At 34.5% G+C, this 18,231-nt stretch overlaps 3 protein-coding genes across 3 annotated transcripts; 1 reads left to right on the top strand and 2 right to left on the bottom strand.

The window, feature by feature from the left end:
- Window positions 1-2,417: 2,417 nt before the first annotated feature.
- LOC110796565 (granule-bound starch synthase 1, chloroplastic/amyloplastic) lies at window positions 2,418-6,636 on the top strand. Its single transcript, XM_022001629.2, has 14 exons — window positions 2,418-2,515; window positions 2,611-2,957; window positions 3,132-3,212; window positions 3,292-3,390; window positions 3,488-3,577; window positions 3,649-3,712; window positions 3,807-3,907; window positions 3,997-4,106; window positions 4,186-4,429; window positions 4,519-4,695; window positions 5,137-5,328; window positions 5,452-5,538; window positions 5,627-5,755; window positions 6,388-6,636. Exons 2-14 carry the CDS (start codon window positions 2,628-2,630, stop codon window positions 6,502-6,504), a joined length of 1,821 nt encoding a protein of 606 aa, XP_021857321.2. The 5' UTR covers window positions 2,418-2,515; window positions 2,611-2,627; the 3' UTR covers window positions 6,505-6,636.
- Window positions 6,637-7,164: 528 nt separating this feature from the next.
- On the bottom strand, window positions 7,165-8,316 carry LOC110796927 (putative F-box protein At4g09190). Its single transcript, XM_022002019.2, has one exon. The coding sequence runs from the start codon at window positions 8,314-8,316 to the stop codon at window positions 7,165-7,167; it is 1,152 nt and encodes a 383-aa protein (XP_021857711.2).
- Window positions 8,317-10,535: 2,219 nt separating this feature from the next.
- Window positions 10,536-10,907, bottom strand: LOC130469002 (putative lipid-binding protein AIR1). The gene has a single exon (XM_056838042.1). The coding sequence runs from the start codon at window positions 10,905-10,907 to the stop codon at window positions 10,536-10,538; it is 372 nt and encodes a 123-aa protein (XP_056694020.1).
- Window positions 10,908-18,231: the final 7,324 nt, after the last annotated feature.

Genomic DNA, 18,231 nt, shown 5'->3' with positions numbered 1-18,231 from the left:
TAGGCTAATTAATAGGCTATACTGTAAGCTCTCAAGTCTAAAAACAAAAAAATCCATATACGATTTCAATTTCAACCGTTTAATTAATTATACCTTCTTCACTATGTTGACTTACTGCGTCATCAATCATTCATCCTACAATTGTGACTAATTTTATGCATGTCTCGTTCTACCATAGTTTATACTTGTAAAATTGATCTTTTTCCTTAGGAAATTTTATATTGTTTTCTCTAGCTCACTTGATAATTAATTTAGCATTGTACGTAGCACTCCGGAATTAAAAGACTTTTATTGCATCTCTAAATCCAAAAGCAAAACTCCAATCGAAAACAGGATATCCACCAAGCAACAACAGATTCTAATGAGACTAATTCGTACGGAGTAGTTTTGAAGTATTAAAACCATATATGTGTATATGAACTATACCTCCATATCTCTTTCAATTTATGAACCTCTGGAACTTCAAGATTTATATATATCTTGGTTGACGGTAAAGTGGTTAGATTAATTTTACATGTAGAAAATAAAATAAAATAAAATAAAATAAATAAATGGTTCATAAAACAATTTTAAGAGATACATGAGTTATAATGTGCAATGCCAATACTTACCTAAAAATTGTTTTACCATGGTAGATATAACAACTATAATAAAAGGCCTTAGTGGAATCACCAAGTTGGTTTTTTTTGTTGCGAATATTCATCAAAACAATTGCTCCAAATTTTTAGTTGGGTTCGTTGTACCATGTTAGATAAAGAAATTAAATAAATAATAACACCATAAAAAATATATTTAATTAACTCTTTAGAAGAAAAAAAAAGTGTACCAATGGTCTTCTGTTTCGATAGAATCTCCAACTTCATTCAGATATCTAAAAAGAGAAAAAAAAATACAAAGGAAAAAAATACAATTTATTACGGAGTAAATAAATCAAAATTGTTACACAATAAATCAAAAAAAACTTTACTACGGAGTAAATAACAAAAATATAGATATTGTTCCTTATTAGGTTGGACCGGAAAATATCTGATTGTGTAGACTTTTCCCTCAATTGATTTTGGACGAAAGCCTTGAACAAATTTTGCTTTAATTGAGGCATGCACATAATCACTTGCAATTACATGATAACGTTATAAGTTAATTTATGAAGCTTATTTTAAAATTATAAAGTAGATCGATATTAGAAGAATAACCAAAATTAAAAGTCAAAGATGTGATTGTGTATGGGTTATGGATTGAACAATATGATCAATTTATAGGACTTAATCAATTATAAATTTGAATATGATTAGACTTTTCAATTTCTATCTTGAAGAGTTATAGTGCGTTAGTATTAGTACGTAACTTGGACTCAAGATTTGATTAGAATTTCAATTCATATCTTGAAGAGTTATAGTGCATTAGTAAGTACATTACGTACCTTGGAATCATGATTTGATTAGAACTTTTATGATTTATATGTATGTTATCATTTAATTATTATTATTATTTTTTAAATTTATCTAATTTACATGAGATTTTAACAATATAGGCATCTTTATCTAATGTGTAAATAAAAATCAAAATTTGGCCTTGGATAATTTGTACTCCGTATCTAAGGAGTAAGGAGCTAAGGATATACTCCCTGGATTTCATAAACTCCCATTCATCCAACAAATTGTTTCTTGTTGTTCTCGGAGAGAAATCACTCTTGTATTGTTTCAATATTGTCAAGATAATATTACGGGCAAAAGCTAAAACTAACAATATAAATTTTGTATTTCATATTAATTAAAGTCTACAATCTAATGGTAGTAGAATTATGATAACTATTAAACAAAACTCAGGATTATGATCACTATTAATTATGAGAGTTATATTATTAATTAATTAATTAAAATATCTATGTGTCATATAACCAATTATCTACGTGGCATCCAGTTTTTTTAATTCAAAAATAAATTAGAAATATCTTTTTTTATTAGCGGAAACCTATAGTAATCCTAGGTGACGCTCTAATATTCTAGCAAATATGCCTCATTTATATATATATATATATTAGATGTGTGTATCAGATATGCGAAAAAACAACCTTTTAGCCGGCCCAACAAAGAAATTACAACCTTTAATCCATAATCAGCAAACACTAAACCTCAGATGACGTGTACTATCCAACGGCTGTGAGCCTGTGATGAAACACAAAACCTTGAGTATCTCAAACTTTCTCCTGAAAAGTGCATGGGACCCACTCAACCTCAGCTGATTTCCAGCATCAGATGTTAGAAGATTATATTATTCCTTTCTCATTTCTTTACGATTTTCCTTATTGGTTAGAAACTCCAAAACGTACAAAATGATGCCACGTCAAGGATGGCCCCATTTATACACCCCCTTTAAATACATGATCTCTTCTTTGTAACACTCGTCATTACTCACTACACATTTCGTACATAAAATCTCAATTCAAGAAATAAAATTTAATTTCCCACAAATTCGATCAATTTTCTAATTTTTGAAGCTTTCATTACATTTTCTGGTATGAAAATTCCTAGTATATATTGTTTTTTTTACAATTTCATCCGTTCTTAACGTTGCAAATTTATACTAATTGTTTTTGTTATGTAACGCCAGGTACTAGGACGACAATAATGGAGACTGTAACAACGTCTCACTTCATTTCGAGCTTTACTAATAATGGCGGTATAGCAAGTTCAGATCCTAAGCTGACATTAATAAACAACGGCTTGAAGAAGAATAATCAAATGATCCCGGCTCATAACGGACTAAGGTCATTAAAGAACAATGTAGATATGATAAAATTAAGGACTACCGCGAAAAATGCTACTGAAGAGCTGAGGATAGAAAAATCTGGTATAAAATGTGGGATGAAGTTGGTGTTTGTTGGTGCAGAAGTTGCACCATGGAGTAAAACCGGCGGTCTAGGGGACGTTCTTGGAGGTCTCCCTGCCGCCTTAGCAGTAAGTCTTTGTTCTCTTCATCTTGAAATCTTCGGTACTTTTCTGAACTTATCTGAACATGGTGTTAAGTATTTTCTGAACATTTCTGAACTTATCTGAACATGGTGTTAAGTTTTTTCTGAATTTTTCTGAACATGGTGTTAAGTATTTTCTGAACTTATCTGAACTTTTCAGGCCAGAGGACACCGTGTGATGACGATCTCTCCTCGTTATGATCAATACAGAGATGGATGGGATACTAGTGTCACACTTGAGGTATTATAATTAGTTGAATCAATACTGATAAATTTTAGTTTCTGAATGTTTAATAATGTATTCATAACTTAAACTGCAGGTGAAAGTTGGAGATAGAACTGAAACAGTGCGTTTCTTCCATACTTACAAACGAGGGGTTGATCGAGTTTTTGTTGATCATCCGATTTTCCTAGCTAGGGTATCAATACTTTTCTTACAGAACAACCATATATGATTATGACTTGTATGTTAGTAGTTGATGAACTGAACCCCTGATTTTTCTGGGTTCATGTCAGGTATGGGGGATTACTGGGTCAAAACTCTATGGTCCAGAGGCTGGAGAGGACTACAAAGATAATCAACTTCGATTTAGCTTATTAAACCAGGTAAATTATCATTAAAAAAGCCTAATTACTTTGTTAGTGGAAGCAAGCCTAATTACCTGTTTATGTTACAGGCAGCTTTGGAGGCACCAAGAATTCTGAATCTCAACAACAATCCCTACTACTCTGGAACATATGGTAAAACTGTAAAAATCTTCTGTTTGTTGTGGCTTACTGCAACTTTTTTCATGTAAAAAACAAATGTTCATCATGTATTGTATTCTATATGCAGGGGAAGATGTTGTTTTCATCGCGAATGATTGGCATACTGCTCTTCTCCCAGCCTACCTTAAAAGTGTGTACAAACCCAGAGGCATCTACAGAAATGCAAAGGTAGCACTTTTCCCTAGGGAAATTTTTATTACATAGTTGTAATGTTTTCGATATTGAGCTAATTTTTCATATGATTGAGACTTCTGCAGGTTGCTTTCTGCATTCACAATATTGTATATCAAGGAAGATTTGCCTTGGAAGATTACCCGCGTCTTAATCTGCCTGAGGAATTAAAACCAGCTTTTGATTTCATTGATGGGTAATGTATCTTACTATCTTATCTTACTTATTAATATTGCATTCCATGGGTTAATATAATGTCAGAGGACTTTTATCAGGTATGACAAACCTGTAAAGGGTAGGAAGATTAACTGGATGAAGGCGGGTATTTTGGAATCAGACCGTGTAGTAACTGTTAGCCCCTTCTACGCACAAGAACTTATGTCGGGTGTTGAGAGAGGAGTTGAACTCAACAAAGAAGTTCAGAGAACTGGAATTACTGGTATAGTGAACGGCATGGATGTGCAAGAATGGAACCCAACTTTTGACAAGTATATTGGTTCGAATTATGATATAACAACTGTAAGTATGATTTTAAAACAAAATTTTTGTATTTGCAGAAAATTTCATGAAAAATGCTAGTGTACATAGGTTTCTGCTTTGTTTTACAGGTTATGAATGCAAAGCCTCTTATAAAGGAAGCCCTGCAAGCAGAAGTTGGTCTACCTGTGGATAGGAATATACCTTTGATTGGTTTTATAGGCAGGCTTGAAGAACAGAAAGGTTCTGACATTCTTGCAGCAGCTATTCCTCAGTTCATCAAGGAAAATGTGCAGATTATTGTTCTTGTAAGACCAATTCTTTCCCAAAAAAATTTGCCCTTTTTTCCCTTTTCCTTAGACCTGATCAAATTGCGGGTCAGGCCAGGGTTCGGGCCACGCCTTGAAAATTCTGTCAATTATGTCGGGCCGGGCTAAATTTTCTGCCCAGATCCCACTAATTCGGGCCAGGCTAAATTTATAACTGAATTTGCAATTTTGAGTTGCACAAAACCCACTAATTCGGGCCAGGGTAAATTTATAACTAAAATTGCAATTTTGAGGTGCACAAAACCAAGCCCAAAAAAATGGGCAGGGCCTGAAAACTGGCATAAAAGTTCTGCCCACACCCACTATTTTCCGGGCCATCGGGTCGGGCTCATGATGATCTGATCTACTAGTTTTCCTAAAAGTTTAAAACCATTTTTCTGAAACTTTTTTCCATGATTTTGTTTTTTTGGGGTGGAGTAGGGGACAGGAAAGAAGGAAATGGAGAGGCAGATTCAACAGTTGGAAGCCCTTTACCCTCAAAAGGCGAGAGGAGTGACAAAATTCAACGTCTCATTAGCTCATATGATCGTAGCTGGTGCAGATTACATGCTGATACCAAGCAGATTTGAGCCCTGTGGACTTATTCAGCTCCACGCAATGCGTTATGGAACGGTTTGTAACACCTTAATTTATACAATGGATTATCTTAATTTAAGCTTGAATTATTCATAATTTCTCTAATACTAATCTGATTACTGAACACCTATACGGCTATATCCTTACATTTCAATTCAGGTGCCTCTTGTAGCCTCAACTGGTGGACTTGTAGATACTGTTAAAGAAGGTTATACTGGATTCCACATGGGCCGTTTCAGTGCAAATGTAATCATCTTGCATACTATTATTAAACTGATGAATCTCGTCCTCTGAAAAAAATCTGACATTGGTTTTTTAATTGCATATATACCAGTGTGACATGGTAGATCCAACTGATTTACAAGCTGTTGTAACAACAGTAAAGAAGGCGGTAGCAACATATGGAACTCCAACTTTAAAAGAGATGATCTTGAACTGTATGGCACAAGACTTCTCATGGAAGGTAATTAAGTTGTGCAAACGGCTAACCCCAACACACTTCCCCTTCTTCTTTCTTTTTTTTTAAAAAAAAACATATTTTAATGGGTATTCGGAAGACCTGATCAAAAGCCGGGCCTGGGCATAAAAACAGTCCGTACGTTGGGCCAAGATTCGGGCTGGATTTTTGTGCCCAAACCCGATATTTTGGGCCTAAAATGTCGGGTTTTTGGTGCCATTCGGGCAAGGCCAAATTTATAACTAAAATTGTAGTTTTACGTTGCCCAAAACCCGTTACCTTTTTTAATTTCGGGATGGGCAAGAAATCGGGCCTAAAAACCTACCTAAATTCGCCAAATTTCGGGTCAGACCGGCGGGTCGGGCTCATGTTGATTAGGTCTAGTATTCGGGTACCTTACTGACTAAACAGACGGCCCACACACTGACCCAGATAATTTTCCGGGTAGGATGACCATTCATTTTAGTAAAAATAGAAATATACCCGGTTAATTCAAGGCGGGTCAATGGGTCGGATAATGCGGGTCGGGTATTTTTAACACCTCCGGTGCAAAGTGATCTCATTTAAGTGACATATTTCATTTCAGCCAAGTTAACCTCATATGTCATTGTACTAATTTGATTTCTGTTTTGGAGCAGGAACCTGCAAAGAAATGGGAGAACCTGCTGTTGAGCCTAGAGGTTTCTGGTAGTAGACCGGGATTTGAAGGGATCGAGACCACTCCCCTTGCTGTGGAAAACATCGCGAATCCTTAACTATCAGATGTACTGTCACAAAAGTAAAGAATGATATATATATGCAGTTCTGTAAAAATGTAAAATATACAAATGACTGATGTTTTATACCAATTTTTTTTCTTGAAATCGGGTTTTTGTAAAGCCTTTGTATAGCATTCATGGTTTGGTTGATTATGTATATTTCATGAGTGCAGTAAAATAAATTTTTAGTAATATAATTATTATCGTGTTTTTACTATTTTTCGTTACTAGCAGCAGATGAGATCAGAGAATGAAGTTCTGTGCTTACAGTAAACTAGTCTAAATATCTCATTCAGAATATATTTTTGCACAAATTCCACCACTAAATAGCGGGAGCCTTGTGCACTGAGTACAACAAATTCCACCACTAGTGCACTGAGTACAACAAATTCCAGGAACAGGACTTTTCTCTCGTTATTCAGAAACAGGACATCACCTCAAGAATGGTGAATACTTAGGTTCAACAGGAAAAGTCTTCAATTAAGCTAGGATTCTTAAATCCAATTAGTCTATACCCACTTCATAGTTCTACTTGAAATTCGTAATATGGTACCATATTAAACAGAAATTATGCAACAACAAAATTGGCCAAAAACTATTTTATAAACCCAAATTAATTACAATAAGTTTCTAATAAACGAACTGTACGTATTACAATCATATTTTATTATTCAAAGACAAGAAACTAGGATCAAAACGCAGGAATGTCATCCTTTTCCTCATCTTTGGATTGATTCCTCGCATTATGAGCGTCGTTCTCTCTCCTGTTTCCCTATCATAAAGTTGTAAATTCTTTTTACTGTGCGACATCATCAACATCTTCTTCCCTCCGTCGAAAACTTGTACAATCTCCAGGTGTTCAAAATGACAAAAGTCACGTATCACCGAAACACAACTCCATGTTGATGAGTCTTCTTTCATCACCCAAATTACGAGGCCCAACGAGAAATCCATGAACTTATAATTATATGCACCAATGTAGAGCAATCCACCCATCACGTAGAGGGAGTCTATACACATATGTTTGGTGAACAAGGGTGTAGGAAGTAAGTCGAACTTTTCCTTGTCAATGTCGAATCTTAAGATCGATTTCACTTTAGCTAGTAGCCAATGCATACCCCCATTCAACATAACTGGATCACCTACTAAGTCGTATTGATTATAATCAAAATCATTAATCCTTCTCCATGAATTTTCGCTATTATTGCCGTCTAATGCAACATCAAACACGTCAAATACCCTGTTAACAATTCTAACCAACTTATAACGGCCTGTTTTGGGACCATAACCCAAAACATATTCGGGTTTATGGTTATCATCAAACCACAATCCAGTTTCACAAGGAATTGTGAAACAACGACGAATGACTGGATTTACCAAGTGTAAGCTGTCCGTGTATAAAACATCAAATTCGTCAACAGAGTATTTAGACCGAATAAGAACCCAACCATTGCAAGAATTAACAGCCTCATGTACGTTCAAAGCCGTCGAATTCGTGTTGTTATCTTGACTGAAACATGGTGGATCCATATCGAGTTCATGGGCAAACACGCTATGTTTCTTATCATTATCATTGTGATGGTATTCCAGCAAGAAACCAACTTTATCACAACAGAAACCTAATATGGTCGTGCATAGAGTAGAATTTCGTGATTGGAATAAGTTAACAAAGTGAGGATCTAATATCATCCGGTTTAAGGAGGCCAAGGAACGAGAACATCGAAGAAGGGTACTTGCTGGCAGCCAACTTACAACTTCCCTTACCAATTCTGTAGGCAGCTCCACCACACGACCATCATCGTCTGTCATGGAAAATCAATGAACTGGTGTTTGAGAAATTAAGAAAAGAATTGTTGGAATTAGGAATTAATTAAAGTGTACCGTGTACGTACGTTGCTGTTTCTATTTATAAAACCTAATTACCTAATGACAATAGGGATAGGAAAGAGTCCGGATCCTCTAGAGTTTTAATAAAACTCTACAAAGTAGAGTTGTATCTAAACCATACATTTTAAAATCAATGACTCATATTGATGAGAAAAAATAGAGGGAATTTTGGAAAGATAATATATCAACCATTGATTTTTAATTTAATGGTTGATATGTTATTCGCCTATTTCAATTCACAAAGCTTGACATTCAAGTACTACGGAGTACCTAATAGCCTATAATTTTAGGCAAGTTTTTGAAATATGGAAACTTTTATTTATTTTCTACGTATTTGTTTACCATCAAAGTTATGGAAACTTAATGTACATATTACACGTTTTAGAGTAATGATTTTGTGTATCATTATCATGTGGTAAATGATTCCAATATTAACAGAGACAAACTCTGCAAATAATTACTCCATATCTAATACATCTGTACCTAGTCTATACCTAGTCACATGTATGTTATTAGTAACACATGTCATTCCTTCTTTCCTTGTCAATTTGGTTTTTTTTTTTCTTTCAATTTTTTCTTTTGTTGTTTACTATATTTAATAATTAAAACAGTCTCTTCCGGCCTCATACAACATCAAATTCACCAATCTATTCATTCAACACCTTCTTTCACTCCATCTTCCGCCCCATCTTTTTCTTTGACTGCCAATATTAATTCACTATTTAATTTATGAAATATTCCAACCTTCAGATTATACCACTATTTAAATTATATATTCTCACTGAAATCATAAGATCAATAAAAGTAGAACTTAAAACGACGACTAAATAACCACTATATAACTACCCGATCTTTAAACGAGCTCAAAAAGTAGCATTGAATTATATAAAATATTTTATACTTACGCGTAGACCTGTCACAAATCGACCCGACCCGAAAACCGACCCGAACCCGACCCGAAAATACTGGGTCCTGAACAAGATTTTGTGACCCGTAACCCGATTTTATCCGAACCCGAGCAACCCGAAAAGTAATGGGTCAAAACCCGACCGAACCCGTTTTGGACCCGACCGATTGAAAATCGTTGTATTTATAGTAATAAATGCGATTATGAGAAAATTTAAGCATAATAAACACGCTGTTTTTACTATCATTATGTGTAATATGATTTTAATTTGAATTATACGCCATTTTATGGTTGAATTTGACTAAATATAAACTTGTGTAGGAAAATTTGTTAATTTGTACCCATATTTTGTATATTTATCACCTAAATTAATGAAAATATAATGCGCGTTTTAAAATCTCTCAACCCGTTGGGTCGACCCGAACCCGAAAGTTCTGGGTCTTGAACAAGCATTTGTAAACCCGAACCCGAAAGTGACCGACCCGATCTAACCCGAACCCGAAAATAATTTTTTACAACCCGACCCGACCGACCCGTTTGACAGGTCTACTTACGCGTGTAGTAATTATGTACACCCTCCGTTATGATTTAGCCACAATTAATGCACATTTTTGTTTCTTGAACTATTCAAATAGTCGAATTCACATACGAACGAATACTATGAATAATATAGTCCCTCCGTATTTATTTAAGGATACACTTGCCTTTTCTGATTGTATTTATTTAAGAGATACATTTGCTATTTCTAGTAACTTATCAACCCCACCATCTAATTAAATAATCTATTTAAGATATTTTATGTCCCACCACCCTATTAAACAAATAATTTAAGAAATACACCCCACCCCCCACTCCCTAAAATGTCATGGCCCCACTTGTTTTACTTATTAAAATATCTACACAACCCCACTTGTTTTATTACTTTATTTCATTCAATTCTTTTTCTTAATACTCGTGCCCGGCCAAGTGTATCTCTTAAATAAATACGGAGGGAATACTAGGTAGTATAGTAAGACGATAGAAAAGAACCCGTATTATTATTAACTCGTATAAGATCACATACAAATTAAATTGCGTAATTTAGCAAAACATACGTACCCTTAATGTATATGATCGACCAATAAACTGGACGACAGTAGATCGAAGGGTACGGTTAAACAAATAACAATTGAAGGAAATGATGCAAAACACACATGAATAAAATTACAAAAATTTAAAAACCACAAGAAATAAATTAGAAAGAAGGGCAGATGAAATCAGTAGGGAGCTTGCAATCACAATAGTTAACAAGAGCTGTAAGATCAACTTTAAGGTTGAGGTGAACAAGTCCTAAGATATCGGCATGAACAGCAGTGCAAAGGCAAGCAGCAGCATTGAGGTTAATGAGGTTACCAACAAGGCTACAACATTCGGCCTTTTTAGGAGACCCAATACGAAGGTGAACTACATTTAGCACATCGGCACACACGTTCAACTTAAGGGTATCTAAAGGGCATGATTTTAGAGGTCGGGCTACGTATGAATCATGAGCGAAAGCTATGTTGAACAAAACAAGGTTCAATGCAAGAAAGAGGGCGATGGAGGGTGTGTTTTTTGAGGGGGCCATTTTCACAAACTTTTACTTCTTAAATGGAAATTCAAAATAAGAAGTAAATTATAATAGTTTGTGTTTGGATGAGAAACTAACATCAGAATTGAGCTATTTATAGATAGAATTATGGGATTAGTTAGTTTATATAATCATTAATTGAAAGAATATTTTGAGACATTGAGCTGGATGAGTATAATTATAGAAAGATCGATCTAATAATGTTGAGCGTATCACGGGTCGGGGCATCGTGCGCACATGGTTGTGATTGGACTAACTAAGACCGGTGGCGATATCAAATTCTAAACAACTCGATCATGTTGCCGAATGCGGATATTAGTATATTACGGAGTACTACTTACTCTCCCGTTCTACAATATTTCTCCATCCGTCCTATATTAGTTGTTACACTTTCCATGACCCCAAAATTATTATATTGTCTCTCTCTTCCCACTAAATTATATTTTGTTTCCACGGCCTCTCTTATCCAATTAAAAAAATCCCCCACTAAATCCTATCACATCTTATCCCCTAAAACTTTGTGCAAAGTTAAGTGTAACAACTAATCTGGAACGGATGAAGTAGTTCCTTTTGAAATTTTGACACTATTCACAATTGAAGAAAATCTTCTAATTTCTTTCCAATACGTTTTTCAAAACATATTCATGTGAGAACTTATTTTGTTCGTCATAATTGTGACTCGATGAGAATAAGCGAACAATGTAAACAACTAAGCATTATTTGTATTATTAGTCTGTACAATATCGTATGCTAGCTTGATCATCTACTTAAATTAATCAGATCTCAAGTACATGTAATATTATGCGTTTGTATTATAATTAGGTGGTTTACAATTATCTAAATGCCTACTTGCCATAACAAAAACAAACAAATTCTGGCTTTAACTTTATTAATCTTTTTTGGAATATATATATTCCATTTGGATCGATATAACCAAACATTAATGTCCAATGATTACACACTAGATATGTAAAAGGAAACAAAAACATATATTCACGGAGTTTCCAATACTGGTATACTTGGGAGAAACTCGAACGATATGATTATGAAATAAACGACTTAAAGGGTTATTAGTGAATCCCTTTACAAACCATAACAAAAATAAAGTTTCAATAAAACAATAAGTTTAGTGGGTTCAAACAATTTTGAAATGCACACGTAAATGCAACTTAGACATTTAAACAAGTGCACATAAAACTCAAATAATTAACTCATGCAAGTATTAATCTATCTATATAATATACTAAAATAGAGGAAATCAATGAGTGACGTTTATTATCACCACATTGATTTTTCCTCTTTTTTAATATATAATTTTCTTTATCATATTTTATGAAACAATAACTAATTAATATGGACAAATACATACAGAATTAAAAGATCCATCAATATTTTTACTAACTTATATAGAATCTTAGTGCATACAGAGCATAATTTAAAGATCTTAACTATAATAATTAAGTTTTTTTTTTAAAAAAAAAGTGGTAAATGTTAAAGATTAGATTTTGAACGCCCTATATACCCCGTATTATATATACTTCACTGATTTTTAACCCGTGCGGTGCACGAATTTGTATTTAATTAGTGTTTTGTACCAATATATATGCTAAACATTTATAGCACATGAATTTATCTATTTCTAAGTTCATTTAATAAAACTATTTAAGTATTTTGTACCATTATCTCTTGTGAAGTTGTAGTTTATTATGATACAAATTCTACTTTTTTTTTTTTATTTATAGTAAACTCTACTTTTTCTAAAACTATTTTAGTTATGGTTTGAGGCGTGGAAGTACTGAGGCAGTACTAAGGTGATATTTCATGTGTAAATTCAATCTTTTGTTGATCCTCTTGAGTAGTTTTCTTTTTGTGATATTGTAATTTAATCTTTTTAGATTATTGTATTTTGGAGTAATTTATTTTCATAATCTAATTTATAGATTTTTAATTATTTTAATATTATAACCATTTAATTATTTTCCTAATAATCTCATAGATTATTTGTTAATAAGCTTTTTCATAGGAAGATGGATACATAATCAATAGAGTATTTTATTATTATATGGATGGATACATAGTTTATTTTTACATATAATCCATTGAATGTAATTTCTGATAACCAATACACCGTATAGAAAATCTTATAATAGTTGAACCTGTATTATCAATTCAATTATTACAATACTAGCTATCAAACTGTTTAAAAATTTGCGTCATATAATAAATACAGATATGTATAACAATTTAACATATTTAACAAGGTTGCCTCAAACATATTTTAGGCTTAATGTTAAAAAACAAAATGAGGTCTCTGACCCTATACTTTTTTATGTTGGGCTCTAGCCTACACTTTATTTTTAAATTCAAAAATAATTTTTTTTACGTTGTCATTATCGTAATATTTTTACATGAATCAAAAATAGTCATTTATTCCCTTACACATAGTATTATTGAAGTTTTAAGGGCATGCTGATTTAAACTTTTGACTAAATATATAGTAATCAACTATTTCTAAAATCATAAGATATAGATGATTAAGATTCCTTATTATGTTTGCAAAAACAAAAATATTTTTTATATGAGATTACAATATCATTTACTCTGTAACGTATATATTAAATTTCGTGCAAAATTAACATTTTTATTTGTATACTGTGCATCACACTTGATTATGGGACGAGTTTGGATTTTAGATAAGGCTGACTACGAAGATAAACGTGGATGATTGATCGAGGAAAAACTATGTCGTTACAAATCTCTCCTAATCAAACAAAAGCCTAAACTAATCACTAAACGTAAGTAAAGCGATAATTGATAAGTGGGTTTTTAACCCACTAAGGATGGTGTTTTTAGGTGGACTTTAGTGTTAGTTTAGTGGATTTTTTTCTCTTTTTCCTTACTTTTTCCAATTTTCTTACTTTTCTTAGCTTCACTAGTTTTTATAGTTTTTAGGCATTTTTCTTCTTTGTTTTTCTTTGTGTCCCTTGTTTCCTTTCCCTTTGTGTAGGTATTTGGTGATCCACGAGCATTTTGATGAGCCAAAGAGCCAAGAAAAGAGCCGGAGAAACCGAAAAAGCCAAGGAGTCGAACTTGTGCACAACTGCCATACTAAAACGAGCATAAATTTTTGTTTTCTTAATATTTTCTTGTGATTCTAGTTGGAGATGAAAGCTTATTCCAAGAGCTTTCCAACGAGTGGTCACACGACTTTTTTGGACGAGTAACGAAGAAGTTATGGCCATTTGAAGAAGGCTATGTTCGATTTTCCGCGAGAAGACTCATCCCGCCCGCGACGAGGACCATCCCGCCCGGGACAAGCCATCCCGCCCGCGACGAATTTTACCCCGGGCGGGATTTTGCTACTGGAACACTCTGTTATTTTTGCCCAGCTCTCTCGTCCCGCCCGGGACAAGCCATCCCGCCCGGGAAGACGTGGTCTGCGATTTTTTTTATTTTGACGGATTCCCCAATATTAAGGGATTATTATCGTTTCTGGTTTAGAACTTCATATACATTCTCTCACATTTTCAGATTCTCTCTCTAGAAAAACACTTAGTTGGTTTAATTTACTTGCTTATTTAGATTAATCTTCGGAAATTTTTCATGAAATACCCCTGAGGTTTGCCTTAATGCACCAAATACCCCTAAACTTTCCAGAATGCCCCAAATACCCCCGAGGTTTAGTATAAATACACAAAATGACCAAAATGCCTATTTTCCGTTAACTCCGTTAACTTATCCGTTAACTTTAACTTTTATTTTATTTTATTTTTATTTTTTCTCTTTCCTTTTTTATTTCTTAATTTTTTTCATTTGTTTTTTTCTCTCTCCCCCCTTCCTTCTTCCCTGTCCTCCATGGAAGCACCATGGAAGCCCATATCACCACCATGTTCCAATGGGATTTCTCAATTGAGAACGAAAATCATCAAATTTGCATCTTAATCTAATTGTTTGTTGGGAAAAGAGAGAAAATCTTTGTTGTTGTTTGATGGGTATGAAGATGGTGATTAAATTCCTGTGAAGTTGTGGAGGTGGAAGCAACTGGCTTCCATGGCAGGAAGAAGGAAGGGCCCTTCTCTTCCTCACCACCACCACTAAACACCGTCCCGCTAACCCCTTCTCTTCCTCACCACCACCCCACACCGCCACCGACACCAGCCATGCTCTTCCTCACCACCACCACACACCGCCCCGCTAGCTAACCCCTTATCTTCCTCACCACCACCCCACACCGCCACCGACACCAACGCCTTCTCTTCCTCACCACCGACACCATCCCGTCTCTTCCTCACCAACACCACACACCGCAACCAACACCACACACCGCCACCAACACCAGCGTGCTCCAGCGGACCAAAGGCATGCCCAGATCGTCGCGAGAAACAAAGCAGCAGATCTGAGCCTCGGTTTTGGTCTTGTTCAATCGATTTGGGTGTGTGAGAGAAGGGAGAAAATGGGGTTTTGAGTGATGGGTTTGAAGAAGGGATTGGAGAGAAAGAAGGTGGTGAAGACAGAGAAAATCGAGAGAAGAGCAGCAATGGAGAATCCAAAAAAAATTGGGGGTAATTGATTTTTGATTTTTGATTTTTTTAGATAATAGTTAATTAATTTGTTAAGAGTTTAATTAATTTAATTAAGGTTTATTAATGTAATTAAGGGTTAATTTATGTAATTAAGGGTTAATGTTAGGATAAATAGATAAAACGATTTATTAAGAGCAAAAAGGTAAATTTCTAGGGTTCGGGTGAACCCCTCTTTTGAGTCATGAACAATTGATTTATGCATGTGGGATTTTAGTGATTGTGGGATGTTTATTAGTTGATTGAAAGGGTTTTATTGCTAGTCTTCATGTTTGATCATCATTTAGACTTATTTCTAGTCTCCTCAACCAAGGATCGAAAGATGAAATTGAGTGGTAGGCTCCCTTTTGATTGCTAGACTAAAAGACCATGAAAATAGGGCTTCCAAGTCTATGGGATTATATTGTCATCGTGACTTACGTTTTATTGCTTGAATTCATGTTTTGCACCATGAAAATAGGCTGTAGCTCATGGTCAAGTTATCCTTTCTAGCTCGATAGAGTAGTTAGGTGCCTTAGATGACTATCCACTAATTTATTCCCTAACATTGCTTCTAATCCTCATGCTTTTGAACCGTTCATGATTAAATTGAGTGGTGTTGCCCGTACCTTAGTCTCTCTTAATTGAATTTTCATCCTTTAATTATCTTAGTTTGTCCTAATTAGTGTAGAACTCTTAACAAATCAAAACACCCCCGACCTGACTTAGCTTTTATATTCGATAGCATTTGGTGGTTGATTCATAGCCTCTCTTGGGTTCGACCCTTTCTTACCCTTTCTACTTAGTTAGGAAGACCGAGTTAGGTTATTATTTGATAGGTTGGCGACGTTCTATCAATAATTAAGGGTCGAAATTCACAAGGACTAAGGTACACTAGTAATGCTAATTAATCGATAAGTTAGGTCGGAACGGAGTTTTGAAAAATCACTAATCGACTAAAACTAATTAAACTGAACTGGTAAATCAAAGATTAATTAACGAGATTAGGGAATTGGGTCAAACAACATCAAATCATGGAATGGACATAATAGAATTAAAAACAGGGAAGATACACAAGCACTACATGAATAAGCATTGAATTCACAAATAGTGGCTCCAACCATCTCCTCATGCGCGAACAATTTCCCTAAGCATCAAGGACGAACGTCCGTTCCCGTTCTACCCTATCGTACCCGGGGTAAATCAAAATCTCAATTCAAAACATAGTCAATGTTAGGTCAATCCCTTTCCAACCCGACTACGCTACTCCAAGCAATCATAGAATACTTAATTGATCAAGTTAAATGCAACATGTTTTTGGAAATGGTAAACATGTACTTCTAATAATTAATAATGAAAAATCCTAAAATCCAATCACAAATGGCCACACCAATCAATGTTGAGTTTTCACCAAAACCCTAACCAAACGCACTACTCCGTAATCATGAAACTAAGTAAAAACAATAAATTTTTAACCAAAAACATGATATTGATCACTAATTAAAGATTGAAATAACTGATTAAAACATAAACATGAAATTAAACATAAATAATTAACTAATAAAATAAGTAAATGAAAAGAGAGGAGAGAGTAAGAAATTCTCATTGAGTAAAGCAGAGTTGTTCAAATCTCTAGATTGCTCTTCAATCATCCAAAATCCAGACTTTTCATTAACTTTTTTCACCTTTTCTCTCTAAAAAATCCAAACTAAAATCGTAAAAGATTAGACTAATTATGTATTTCCTTTCATGACCCAACTTGGGCTATTTATACTCTAAGCTAAAGAAAATTAGAAAATAAAACAAGAAAATAAAAGGAGTATTACAATCATATATTATTATTCAAAGACAAGAAACTAGGATCAAAACGCAGCAATGTCATCCTTTCCCTCATCTTTGGATTGATTCCTTGCATTACGACCTTCGTTCTCTTTCCTGTCTCCATATCATACAATTCTAAATTATTTTTCTTGTGTGACATCATCAACATCGTCTTCCCTCCATCGAAAACTTGTACAAACTCCAAGTGTTCAGAGGGATGAAAATCATACATAACCGAAACACAACTCCATTTTAATGAGTCTTCTTTCATCACCCAAATTCCGAGTCCCTCAAAAGAGTTCATTAATTTATGAGCTCCAATGTAGAGCAATCCACCAATCACGGCGAGGGAGTCTACATACATATCTAGTTGATTTCGGGAGGGTGTATGAAGTAACTCAAACCCTTCTTTATCAATGTCGAATCTTAAGATCGAATTCCCATTTACTAATCGCCAATACATAGCCTCATTCGACATAACTGGATCACCTACTAAGTCGTATTGATTATAATCAAAATCATTAATCGTTCTCCATGAATTTTGGGTATTATCGCTGCCTAATACAACATCAAATACGTCAAAATAGGCCTTGTTAACAACCCTAATCAACTTATAACGGCCTGTTTTGGGACTATAACCCAAAACATATTCAGGTTTGTGTTTATCATCAAACCACAGTCCAGTTTCACAAGGAATGGTGACACAACGACGAGTGACGGGATTTACCAAGTGTAAGCTGTCCGTATATAAAACATCAAATTCGTCATCAAAGTATTTAGACCGAATAAGAACCCAACCATTGCAAGAATTAACAGGTTCAAGTACTTATAAAGCCGTCGAATTCGTGTTGTTATCTTGAATGGAACATGGTGGATTCATATCAAGTTCATGGGCAAAGACGCTATGCATCTCCCAGCAAGAAACCAACTTTATCGCAACA

Source organism: Spinacia oleracea, chromosome 3 (genome assembly GCF_020520425.1).
Source record: "Spinacia oleracea cultivar Varoflay chromosome 3, BTI_SOV_V1, whole genome shotgun sequence".
NCBI classification, from domain to species: Eukaryota; Viridiplantae; Streptophyta; class Magnoliopsida; order Caryophyllales; family Amaranthaceae; genus Spinacia; species Spinacia oleracea.
This window is presented reverse-complemented; position numbering and strand designations above follow the sequence as displayed.

What these genes read in the sequence shown, in the direction of transcription:
- LOC110796565 (XM_022001629.2), top strand. Translation starts at nt 2,628, where the DNA reads ATGGAGACTGTAACAACGTCTCACTTCATTTCGAGCTTTACTAATAAT. An exon ending in GCTTTTGATTTCATTGATGG is followed by an intron (nt 4,107 to 4,185) that starts GTAATGTATCTT and finishes GACTTTTATCAG; the next exon opens with GTATGACAAACCTGTAAAGG. An exon ending in CGAATTATGATATAACAACT is followed by an intron (nt 4,430 to 4,518) that starts GTAAGTATGATT and finishes TTTGTTTTACAG; the next exon opens with GTTATGAATGCAAAGCCTCT.
- LOC110796927 (XM_022002019.2), bottom strand. Translation starts at nt 8,316, where the DNA reads ATGACAGACGATGATGGTCGTGTGGTGGAGCTGCCTACAGAATTGGTA.
- LOC130469002 (XM_056838042.1), bottom strand. Translation starts at nt 10,907, where the DNA reads ATGGCCCCCTCAAAAAACACACCCTCCATCGCCCTCTTTCTTGCATTG.